Source organism: Aspergillus heteromorphus (genome assembly GCF_003184545.1).
Source record: "Aspergillus heteromorphus CBS 117.55 chromosome Unknown BO70scaffold_53, whole genome shotgun sequence".
NCBI classification, from domain to species: Eukaryota; Fungi; Ascomycota; class Eurotiomycetes; order Eurotiales; family Aspergillaceae; genus Aspergillus; species Aspergillus heteromorphus.
In genome coordinates, this window is record NW_020290458.1 from 106364 (window position 1) to 119808 (window position 13445).

The 13445-nt window shown below is 14.2% G+C and overlaps 1 protein-coding gene across 1 annotated transcript; it reads right to left on the reverse strand.

Annotated features, from left to right (window-relative positions):
• Positions 1 to 3: 3 nt before the first annotated feature.
• BO70DRAFT_433457 (uncharacterized protein) lies at positions 4 to 588 on the reverse strand (the record flags this gene model as incomplete). The annotated part of the gene is made up of 2 exons (XM_025548409.1): positions 4 to 423; positions 535 to 588. The coding sequence occupies 2 exons, from the start codon at positions 586 to 588 to the stop codon at positions 217 to 219; spliced, it is 261 nt and encodes an 86-aa protein (XP_025394460.1). The 3' UTR covers positions 4 to 216.
• Between the last annotated feature and the right edge of the window lie 12857 nt (positions 589 to 13445).

Consider the following 13445-nt stretch of genomic DNA (forward strand, 5'->3'; position numbering starts at 1 on the left):
TTCCTAAACTATCCTTAATCCTTAATAGCATTCCCAAATCTACTCCGGATATAAACTAAACACCCCCAACAAAACCACCGTCATCGTGATCAGTCAGCCCCATCCTCACAGGGGAACAGAAGCGACAAACAGCACAGCACAGCACAGCACAGCAAACAATCGCAACGAATCGCAAAAGAAATCCAATCAATCAGATTCGCGTGAGTTGAGTGTTGCTTACAATCCCAACTTATCCTTCATCACCGACCAACCCGGCAACGTATCCGACTCTCCGGGCTTCTCGGCCGCGAAACTGTGATCCTCGGTGGCGCACGACCCCTGCTCTTCGCCGTGGCCTTCGTCCCACCGGCTCATGAACTTCTTTTCCGCGGCGCCTTTTTGTGCGGCAATTTGTTGGAATTCGGGGGGGGTGAGGACTTCGGACTGTGTGTCATACGGGGGGTATTAGTTTGGGGATTTGGGGGGTGCTGTGACGGGGGGTGATGGTGGTGGTGATGGTGGTGGTGAGGGTTGGATTTGGACTGCTTCACGTACAGGAATCTGATCCTTGCCGCCGACGTTGGAGGGTGGGACGCGGTCTTGGGACATTTTGATTTTGATTAATTATTTGACTGATTCACGGACGAACTGTGGTGTGTTTGATAGAGTAATTGCTTCTAGACAGACGACAGACGCACAGGTTAGTTTCAAGGTTGGTATATAGATCGGGTATATATGTATATGCACTTCAGTCGGACAGTAGGAGATTGCAATGAGATGGATATTGATTTTGTTTACACTTACCTCGAAGGATATCCAGTATGAGAGAGAAAATAGGCTATATGGTATAACACCACCCCCTGATTCCGAGACCGAACCTACTTACTTTATATACCTGGACGACCCGACTCGGTGATATCATCATGAACAAATGTCAGAGAACGTGGACTGTGATTGGTCTATTGTTGCCACTCGGCTTAGTCGGTTGCACAGTCATCCGTGGATCAGATGCTGATATGATATAACTAGATTTACAGATAGAAGATTGTTCTATCTCTGGCTTACTAAAAATAGAATATTATTATTCTGTCTTTAATTAAGTAAGTATATAAATTAATAAATAGAGTGGCTTAACCTGATTATTATATCTTAACCTTAATCTGGCCATAATCTGACAGTCAGATTAAGATATAAAAAATTTTTAATTATATAGTTAAAATCAGATTAAGATATAATTATTATTTTAATTATTTATATTTATTAGTTAGAAAACTCAGATATAATAGATAGATTAATAATTATAGATTAATTTATAATATATATATTCTTTTTATATAGATAATATAGAAAGTATAATATTATAATATATATTTAATTATAATATAATAATATTTTTTAGATATAGTCTATTATTTAATCTGCTTAATTAATTATTTTAAGAAATATATTATATTCTAAAAAAGACTTTTATAAAATCTAATATTAAAAAAATAAAAAAAAATATAGAATATTTATATTTTATTCTTTATATTATTTAGAATAATAATTATAATAATATAAAAATTATAAAAATTAGATCTCTATCTTTATTTAAGTATATATAATAATTAAAAACTTAAATAAGACTAGTTTCTTTAATTCTAATAATAATCTATTCTTTTAATTATTTTTAAAATTATTTATATTTTTATTCTTATTAATATAAAAAATAATAATTATCTTATTTCTTTTTTATTTTTTAAATATAAAAATAATTAAATTTATATTAAGATTATTAAATATATTCTAATATTTTTTATTTATAATAAAGTAATTAATATATATTTAAAATATAATTATTTTAATTATATTAGAAATTAGAATAAAGACAGCTCTGATAATAATAATAGATATTTTAAGAATTATTAAAAAAATATTTAATATTAATATTATTAATTATAATTAAAAAGCTTTTTTAATTATTTAATAAAAAATAGAAAACTAATTATAGCAGAATTTTTAGTAAATAAAAATATTAATATATTTTATAATATTTAGAATTATATTAGTTTAATTAAAGATAGAGTGGCTTAACCTGACTGTTATATCTTAATCTTAATCTGATCATAACCTGATAATTAGATTAAGATATAAAAAATTTTTAACTATATAATTAAGATTAGATTAAGATATAATTATTATTATAATTATTTATATCTATTAATTAAAAAAATCAGATATAGCAGATAGATTAATAATTATAGATTAATTTATAATATATATATTCTTCTTATATAAATAATATATAAAGTATAATATATATTTAATTATAGTATAAATATAATAATATTCTTTAGATATAGTCTACTGCTTAATCTGCTTAATTAATTATTTTAAAAAATATATTATACTCTAAAAAAAATTTTTATAGAATCTAATATAAAAGAAATTAAAAAAAATATAAAATATTTATTTTTTATATTATTCAGAATAGTAATTATAATAATATAGAAATTATAAAGATTAGATCTTTATCTTTATCTAAGTATATATAATAATTAAAGACTTAAATAAGACTAGTTCTTTTAATTAGAGTGGCTTAACCTGACTGTTATATCTTAACCTTAACCTGGCCATAATCTGGTGATTAGATTAAGATATAAAAAATTTTTAATTATATAGTTAAGATTAGATTAAGATATAATTATTATTATAACTATTTATATCTGCTAATTAAAAAAATTAAATATAGTAGATAGATTAATAACTACAGATTAATTTATAATATATATATATTTCTTATATAGATAATATATAAAATATAATATATATTTAATTATAATATAAATATAATAATATTCTTATTTTTTTAGATATAATCTACTGTTTAATCTGCTTAATTAATTATTTTGGTTTTTTAAGAAATATATTATACTCTGAAAAAAACTTTTATAAAATCTAATATAAAAAAAATAAAAAAAAATATAAAATATTTATTTTTTATATTATTCAGAATAATAATTATAATAATATAGAAATTATAAAAACTGGATCTTTATCTCTATCTAAATATATATAATAATCAAAGACTTAGATAAAACTAATTCTTTTAATTTTAATAATAATCTATTCTCTGAATTATCTTTAAGATTATTTATATTTTTATTTTTATTAATATAAAAAATAATAATTATCTTATTCTTCTCTTACTTCTTAAATATAAAAATAATTAAATCTAAATTAAGATTATTAAGTATTTTCTAATATTTCTTACTTATAATAAAATAATTAATATATATTTAAAATATAATTATTTTAATTATATTAAAATTAAGATAATTTCAGCAATAGTAGCAAATATCTTAAAAATTATTAAAAAAATATTTAATATTAATATTATTAATTATAATTAAGAGAAAATCTCTAATTATTTAATAAAAAATAGAAAATTAATTATAGCAGAACTTTTAATAAGTAAGAATATTAATATATTTTATAATATTTAAAATTATATTAATTTAATTAAAGATATCTTAAGAAATTATATATTTTTAATATCTAGATATATCTTAAGTTCTTTATATATCTTAACTATAGATAAGAATCTCTAATATTTAAAGATATTATAAAAAATCTTATCTAGATCTAATAATAATTTAAAGACTATTAATAATATATTAATTATTAGATTTTGACTAAAATAAAAAAAAAATATTTTTTTAAAAATAATTTAATATTTATAATATCAGTTAATATTCTTATTTAGCTATATATTTTTTTTAAATTTTTTAAGCTTTAATATTAAATCTAGAATAATTATAATTATATAAATATAATTTTCTGTCTAATAAATATAATAATAATATTTTTAAAGCTTCTGATATATATTATATAAGCTTTTGATAATCTTTTTTTTTTAAAATATCTGCTTACTTTTCAGTCTGTTAATTAAATAATCTAAATAATTAAAAAGATTATTATAAATATTATAAATTTTATAAACAGTAGGTCTTAGAGTGGCTAACAGTTAGATCAGATCAGGTTAATTAGAATTTTTATATCTAATCGCCAGATTATAATCAGATTAAGAAAATTTTTATATCTAACTATAATATAGCTAAAAATCAGATAATTAACTATCTTAATTATTCTTAATATTAAGATCTATCTATTATATCTTTTTAGACTTTAGTATAATTAAGATATATTTAAATTAAATAATTATTAATCTGGCTATCTTTACTGTTGTCTAAAAATATATAAAAAGAAGTTTTTTAGATTAAAAAAATATAACTAAAAAAGAAATTAATATCTTTTTTATTATTATTTATTAAAAATAATAAGAAAATTCTAGTTATATTAATAAAATTCAGCTTTTTATAAAATTATTATTCTTATAATAAAAAATATATATAAAAAAATATAATTACTGCTCTGTTTTAGCTATATATTTTAATTATATTATAAAATACTAGAAAAATTATATATTAATTATTAATTAGAATATTAAGAATAAATATACTGCTTTTATTCTATTATTTCTTTTAAATTAGACTATTCTTAGATTTATAAATAAGATATAGCTTAAAGAGCTATTAACAGAATCAGAAACTAATAAATAGTTAAGAAGATTATAAATAATTAGATTATTAAAATAGAGTAGATTAAATAGATTAAATAGATTAAATAGATCAAATAAATTAAATAAATAGAATAAATAAATAAAATATATTAGATCTATATTATAATATTATAATTCTTATAGAAGATTCTGTAAAAATCTTTTATAAATCTTTTCTATAAATATCTATTTTTTATTCTAGTTTATTATATTTTAAGTAGTTTTATTTAAAAGAAGAAACTATTTTATAACTCTGGACTTTAGATATAAATTTCTATTTATTAAATTTATTAAAATAAATAAAATACAGCAGGCGTCTTAGCTATATATAATATATTAAAATATAATAGATTATATTTATATAAAGTTATATCTTAAAATAAAATAAACTGTCTTTACAGAGTTTTCTATTTTTATTTTTTATATCTATTATTTACAGAACAGCTTTAGAATTATAAATTAATTATAATTATCTAATTTATTTTTAAAAAATATTATTAAGTCTTCTTCTTCTGTTTCTCAGATTTTTATAAATTATAATAATATTTAAATTAAAATAAGTTTTTTAAGTTAGATCTTTTCTTCTCTCTTAAATCTTAAGATTATATATATTATAAGAAATCAGAAGATTATTTTATATTTAGCTTTTTAAAAAAAACTTCTTATTTTTCAGAATTAATAATAGAAGATAATCTTTTCTAAAAATTATATATAAATTAAAAAACTATTATTTTACTTTAATTAAAAAAAATTATTAATAATATAAGACAGTTTTTAGAAAGATATATTATTTTCTAATAAAATCTTTTATATTTATTATATTATATATCTTTATATCTTATAATATTCAGAAATTAAAAACTTAGAAACTAGTTTTATAAATTATTATCTCTATAAGAATTATAAGAAGAAATTATTATTAATTATATTTAAGTAAATAATTAGTCAGATACTAAGTAAAAAATTATTATAGATATTTATTTATTTTTTTAAAATAAATCTTTTTTAATTATTATCTTTCTCTAGATCTTTATAATTTATAATAAATAGGATTTTTAAAATTAAATTTTATATTTTATAATTATCTATTATCTACTATTTTAAATTATTAAATATATTTAATTTAAATAGATAATTAATCTTGCTGCTTTATCTCTTTATTAAAAATTAAATTTTTCTAATTAAATATAGATTAAAGAATATCTTATAAAATTATTTAAAGAGATATATATATAACTGCTATTAAAATTTCCGGATATTAAATAAATATTAATTATAATAGACTACTGAATCAGCTCTGATTAAAAAATATTTTTTAATTTAATTAGATACTTCTTAATAAAAGATATAGATTATTATAAGATTTTACTAGACTTTTAATTAATATCTAAATCTTATATTAATAAGAATCTAGCTATAATTATTTTATTAGTTTTATATAAATATAATTTTATTTATTAATTATTAGATATAATAATTAATAATACTAGTAATAATAATATAATATTTAGTATAATCTTAACTAAACTTTAAACTTAACTTAGTTAAAATATTTAATTTTATAATATTTTAATTAACTCTAATTTTTTAAAAATTATTTAAAATTAGTATTATATTCTCTGTCTTATTTATATAATTTAGTTTATAATTAATACTCTTCTGCAGAAACTTCAGATTAAGATTTTAAATAATATTATTAAATATATATAAAAAAATAATAATAAAAGTCTTAAAGTCTCTTTTATTATTTTAAAAATTTTTAAGAAGATATATTCTAGAAATTATCTATAAAAAATTAATATAGAATTTTTTTTTATAAAAAGCTTCTAGAAGTTTTTTATTAGCTAGTTTATTATATTAATTTTTAATTATAGATTTAGAAAATTATATAATTTATAAATATAAGTTTTTAATACTATAAGAAGTTCTTATTTATTTAATAACTTAAATCTAGCTTAATCTATTATTTTTTTTTTAATTATAAAATCTACTGGAACTTAATCTATCTTATAATTTATTAGATATTTAAATTTTATTAAATAATTAAAAGTTTTATTCAGTACTGTGAGTATAATAATATTAATTATTTTTATTTTATTATAATAAAATAAAAATAAATAAAATATTTTCTTAAGTTTCTATATTTTTTTTTTTTTTATTTTTTGTCTCTCTAAGAATAATAGATTTATTATTTATAAGATTTATAATATCTATAATAATCTCTTTAATTATCTGGATTATTTAATTAACAGATTAGAAAGAAAGCAGGTATTTTAAAAGAAGAAGATTTTTAAAAATTTATATAATATATATTAGAAGCTCTGAAAATATTATTATTATATTTATTAAATAAAAGATTATATCTATATAATTATAATTATTCTGAACTTAATATCAAAGCTTAAGAAATTTAAAAAAGATATATAACTAAATAAGAATATTGACTAATATTATAAATATTAAACTATTTTTAAGAAGATATTTTTTTTTTATTCTAATTAAAATTTAATAATTAATATACTATTAATAGTTTTTAGATTATTATTAAATCTAAATAAGATCTTTTATAGTATCTTTAAATACCGAAGATTCTTATTTATAATTAAGATATATAAAGAACTTAAGATATATTTAAATATTAAAAATATATAGCTTCTTAAGATATTTTTAATTAAATTAATATAATTCTAGATATTATAAAATATACTAATATTCTTGCTTACTAAAAGTCTTGCTATAATTAGTTTTTTATTTTTTATTAAATAGCTAGAGATTTTTTCTTAATTATAATTAATAATATTAATATTAAATATTTTTTTAATAATTCTTAAGATATCTATTATTATTACCGGAGCTGTCTTAATCCTGATATAATTAAAATAATTATACTTTAAATATATATTAATTATTTTATTATAAATAAGAAGTATTAGAATATATTTAATAATCTTAATCCAGATTTAATTATCTTTATATTTAAAAAATAAAAAAAAAATAAAATAATTACTATCTTCTATATTAATAAGAATAAAAATATAAATAATCTTAAAGATAATTTAAAAAATAGATTATTATTAAAATTAGAAGAACTAGTTTTATCTGAGTCTTTGATTATTATATATATTTAGATAGAGATAGAGATCTGGTCTTTATAATTTCTATATTATTATAATTATTATCTTAAATAATATAAAGAATAAATATTTTATATTTTTTCTTATTTCTTTTATATTAGATTCTGTAAAAATCTTTTTTAGAATATAATATATTTTTTAATATAATTAGTTAAGCAGATCAAGCAGTAGACTATATCTAAAAAATATTATTATTTTTATATTATAATTAAATATATATTATACTTTATATATTATTTATATAAGAAGAATATATATATTATAAATTAATCTATAATTATTAATCTATCTACTATATCTAATCTTTTTAATTAATAAATATAAATAGTTATAATAATAGTTATATCTTAATCTAATCTTAACTATATAATTAAAAATTTTTTATATCTTAATCTAACTATCAGATTATGGCCAGATTAAGGTTAAGATATAACAGTCAGGTTAAGCCACTCTAGTAGGTCTACTGTTCTCAGAGAGATAGAAAATAAAAAAAAAAAATATAAAAACTTAAAAAGATATTTTATCTATTTTTATTTTATTATAATAGAATAAAGATAATTAATATTATTATATTTATAATATTAAATAAAATTTTTAATTATTTAATAAAATTTAAATATCTGATAAATTATAAAATAAATTAAATTCTAATAGATTTTATAATTAAAAAAAAAATAGTAGACTAAGCCAGATTTAAGTTATTAAATAAATAAGAATTTTTTATAATATTAAAAGCTTATATTTATAAATTATATAATTTTTTAAATTTATAATTAAAAATTAATATAATAAACTAGCTAATAAAAGACTTCTAGAAACTTTTTATAAAAAAAAATTCTATATTAATTTTTTATAGATAGCTTCTAAAATATATTTTTTTAAAAATTCTTAAAATATTAAAAAAGATTTTAAGACTTTTATTATTATTTTTTTATATATATTTAATAATATTATTTAAAATCTTAATCTAAAATTTCTGCAAAAGAGTATTAATTATAAGCTAAATTATATAAATAAAACAGAGAATATAATATTAATTTTAAATAATCTTTAAAAAATCAGAGTTAACTAGAATATTATAAAATTAAATACTTTAACTAAGTTAAGTTTGAAGTTCAGCTAAGATTATATTAAATATTATATTATTATTATTAATATTATTAGTTATTATATCTAATAATTAATAAATAAGATTATATTTATATAAGACTAATAAAATAATTATAGCTAGATTCTTATTAATATAAGATTTAGATATTAATTAAAAATCTAGTAAAATCTTATAATAATTTATATTTTTTATTAAAAAATATCTAGTTAAATTAAAAAATATTTTTTAATTAAAACTAATTCAGTAATCTACTATAATTAATATTTATTTAATATTTAAGAATTTTAATAATAATTATATATATATTTCTTTAAATAATTTTATAAAATATTCTTTAATTTATATTTAATTAAAAGAACTTAATTTTCAGCAGAAAGATAAAATAATAAGATTAATTATATATTTAAATTAAATATATTTAATAATTTAAAATAATAGATAATAGATAATTATAAAATATAGAACTTAATTTTAAAAATTTTATTTATTATAAATTATAAAAATCTAGAGAAAGATAATAATTAAAAAAGATTTATCTTAAAAAAATAAATAAATATCTATAATAGCTCTTTATTTAATATCTAATTAATTATTTATTTAGATATAATTAATAATAATTTCTTTTTATAATTTTTATAAAAATAATAGCTTATAAAACTAGTTTCTAAGTTTTTAATTCTTAGATATTATAAAATTTAAAGATATATAATATAATAAATATAAAAAATTTTATTAAGAAATAATATATCTTTCTGAAAACTATCTTATATTATTAATAATTTTTTTTAATTAAAGTAAAATAATAATTTTTAAATTTATATATAATCTTTAAAAAAGATTATCTTCTGTTATTAATTCTAAAAAATAAAAAGCTTTTTTTAAAAAACTAAATATAAAATAATTTTCCGATTTTTTATAATATATATAATCTTAAGATTTAAGAAAGAAGAAAAGATCTGACTTAAAAAGCTTATTTTAGTTTAAATATTATTATAATTTATAAAAATCTAAGAAATAAAAGAAAAAAACTTAATAATATTTTTTAAAAATAAATTAAATAATTAAAATTAATTTATAATTCTAAAGCTATTTTATAAATAATAAATATAAAAAAATAAAAGCAGAAAACTCTATTTAATAAATATTAAATTAAAATAAAAACTTAATATAATAATAAAATAAGATTTAATCTCTGATTATAAATCTAATAATAAATTTAATAAATAAAAATTTATATTTAAAATCTAGAGTTATAAAATAGTCTCTTTTTTTAAATAAAGCTGCTTAAGATATAATAAACTAAAATAAAAAATAGATATTTATAAAAAAAATCTATAAAAAATTTTTATAAAATCTTTTATAAGAGCTGTAATATTATAATATAAATCTAATATATTTTATTTAGATATTCTATTTATTTATTCTATCTATTTAATCTGTTTAATTTATTTAATCTATTTAATTTATTTAATCTGCTTTATTTTAATAATCTAATTATTTATAATCTTTTTAATTATTTATTTATTTCTAATTTTATTAATAGCTCTTTAAGCTATATTTTATTTATAAATCTAAGAATAATCTGATTCAGAAAAAATAATAGAATAAAATTAATATATTTATTTCTAGTATTTTAATTAATAATTAATATATAATTTTTCTAATATTTTATAATATAATTAAGATATATAGCTAAAATAAAATAATAATTATATATTTTTATATATATTTTTTATTATAAAAATAATAATTTTATAAAAAGCTGAATTTTATTAATATAACTAGAATTTTCTTATTATTTTTAATAAATAATAATAAAAAAGATACTAATTTTTTTTTTAATTATATTTTTTTAATTTAAAAAACTTTTTTTTATATATTTTTAGATAACAGTAAAGATAATCAGATTAATAATTATTTAATTTAAATATATTTTAATTATACTAGAGCTTAAAAAAATATAGCAGATAGATCTTAATATTAAGAATAATTAAGATAATTAATTATCTGATTTTTAGCTATATCGCGATCAGATATAAAAATTTTCTTAATCTAATTATAATCTGGCGGTTAGATATAAAAATTCTAATTAATCTGATCTGACCTGGCTGTTAGCCACTCTACTTTTAATTCTGATAATAATCTATTTTCTGAATTATTTTTAAAATTATTTATATTTTTATTCTTATTAATATAGAAGATAGTAATTATTTTATTTTTTTTTTATTTCTTAGATATAAAAATAATTAAATCTAAATTAAAATTATTAAATATATTCTAATATTTCTTATTTATAATAAAATAATTAATATATATTTAAAATATAACTGCTTTAATTATATTAAAATTAAGATAATTTTAATAATAATAATAGATATCTTAAGAATTATTAAAAAGATATTTAATATTAATATTATTAATTATAATTAAGAAAAAATCTCTAGTTATTTAATAAAAAATAGAAAACTGATTATAGTAAGATTTTTAATAAATAAGAATATTAATATATTCTATAATACCTGAAATTATATTAATTTAATTAAAAATATCTTAAGAAGCTATATATTTTTAATATTTAGATATATTTTAAATTTTTTATATATTTTAACTGTAAATAAGAATCTCTAATATTTAAAAATATTATAAAAAATCTTATTCAGATCTAATAATAATCTAAAGATTATTAATAATATATTAATTATCAGATTTTAATTAAAATAGAAAAAAAATATCTTTTTAAAAATAATTTAATATTTATAATATTAATTAATATTATTATTTAGCTATATATTTTTTTTAAACTTTTTAAGTTTTAATATTAGATTTAGAATAATTATAATTATATAAATATAGTCTTCTGTCTGATAAATATAATAATAATATTTTTAAAATTTTTAATATATATTATATAAGTTCTTAAGAATTTTTTTTTTTAGAATATCTGTTTTTTTTCTAGTCTATTAATTAAGTAATCTAGATAATTAAAGAGATTATTATAAATATTATAAATTTTATAAATAATAGACCCACTGTTCTCAGAGAGATAAAAAATAAAAAAAAAAAATTTAAAAATTTAAAAAGATATTCTATCTGTTTCTATTTAATTATAATAGAATAAAAATAATTAATATTATTATATTTATAATATTAAATAAAACTTTTAATTATTTAATAGAGATTAAGTATTTAATAAATTATAAAATAGATTAAATTCTAGTAAGTTTTATAATTAAAAAAAATAATAAATTAAGTTAGATTTAAGTTATTAAATAAATAAGAATTTTTTATAATATTAAAAACTTATATTTATAAATTATATAGTTTTTTAAATTTATAATTAAGAATTAATATAATAAACTAGCTAATAGAAAACTTTTAGAAACTTTTTATAAAAAAAATTTTATATTAATCTTTTATAGACAGCTTTTAGAATATATTTTTTTAAAAATTCTTAAAATATTAAAAAAGACTTTAAAACTTTTATTATTATTTTTTATATATATTTAATAATATTATTTAAGATCTTAATCTAAAGTTTCTGTAGAAGAATATTAATTATAAGCTAAATTATATAAATAAAATAAAAAATATAATACTAATTTTAAATAATCTTTAAAAAATTAAAATTAATTAGAATATTATAAAATTAAATATTTTAATTAAGTTAAGTTTAAAATTCAGCTGAGATTATATTAAATATTATATTATTATTATTAATATTATTAGTTATTATATCTAATAATTAATAAATAAGATTATATTTATATAAGACTGATAGAATAATTATAACTAGATTTTTATTAATATAAAATTTAGATATTAATTAAAAATCTAGTAAAATCTTATAATAATTTATATTTTTTATTAAAAAATATTTAATTAAATTAAAAAATATTTTCTGATTAAAGCTGATCTAGTAATCTATTATAATTAATATTTATTTAATATTTAAGAATTTTAATAACAGCTGTCAGCTATATATATATTTTTTTAAATAGTTTTATAAAATATTCTTTAATTTATATTTAATTAAAAAAACTTAATTTTTAGCAGATAAATAAAATAATAAAATTAATTATTTATTTAAATTAAATATATTTAATAGTTCAGAATAATAAATAATAAATAATTATAAAATATAAAACTTAATTTTAAAAATCCTGTTTATTATAAATTATAAAGATCTAGAGAAAGATAATAATTAAAAAAGATTTATTTTAAAAAAATAAATAAATATCTATAATAATTCTTTACTCAGTATCTAATTAATTATTTATTTAAATATAATTAATAATAATTTCTTTTTATAATTTTTATAAAAATAATAATTTATATAACTAGTTTCTAAGTTTTTAATTCTTAAATATTATAAAATATAAAGATATATAATATAATAAATATAAAAAATTTTATTAAAAATAATATATCTTTCTAAAAACTATTCTATATTATTAATAATTTTTTTTAATTAAAATAAAATAACAGTTTTTTAGTTTATATATAATCTTTAAAAAAGATTATCTTTTATTATTAATTCTAGAAAATAAAGAGTTTTTTTTAAAAAGCTAAATATAAAATAATTTTTTAATTTTTTATAATATATATAATCTTAAGATTTAAA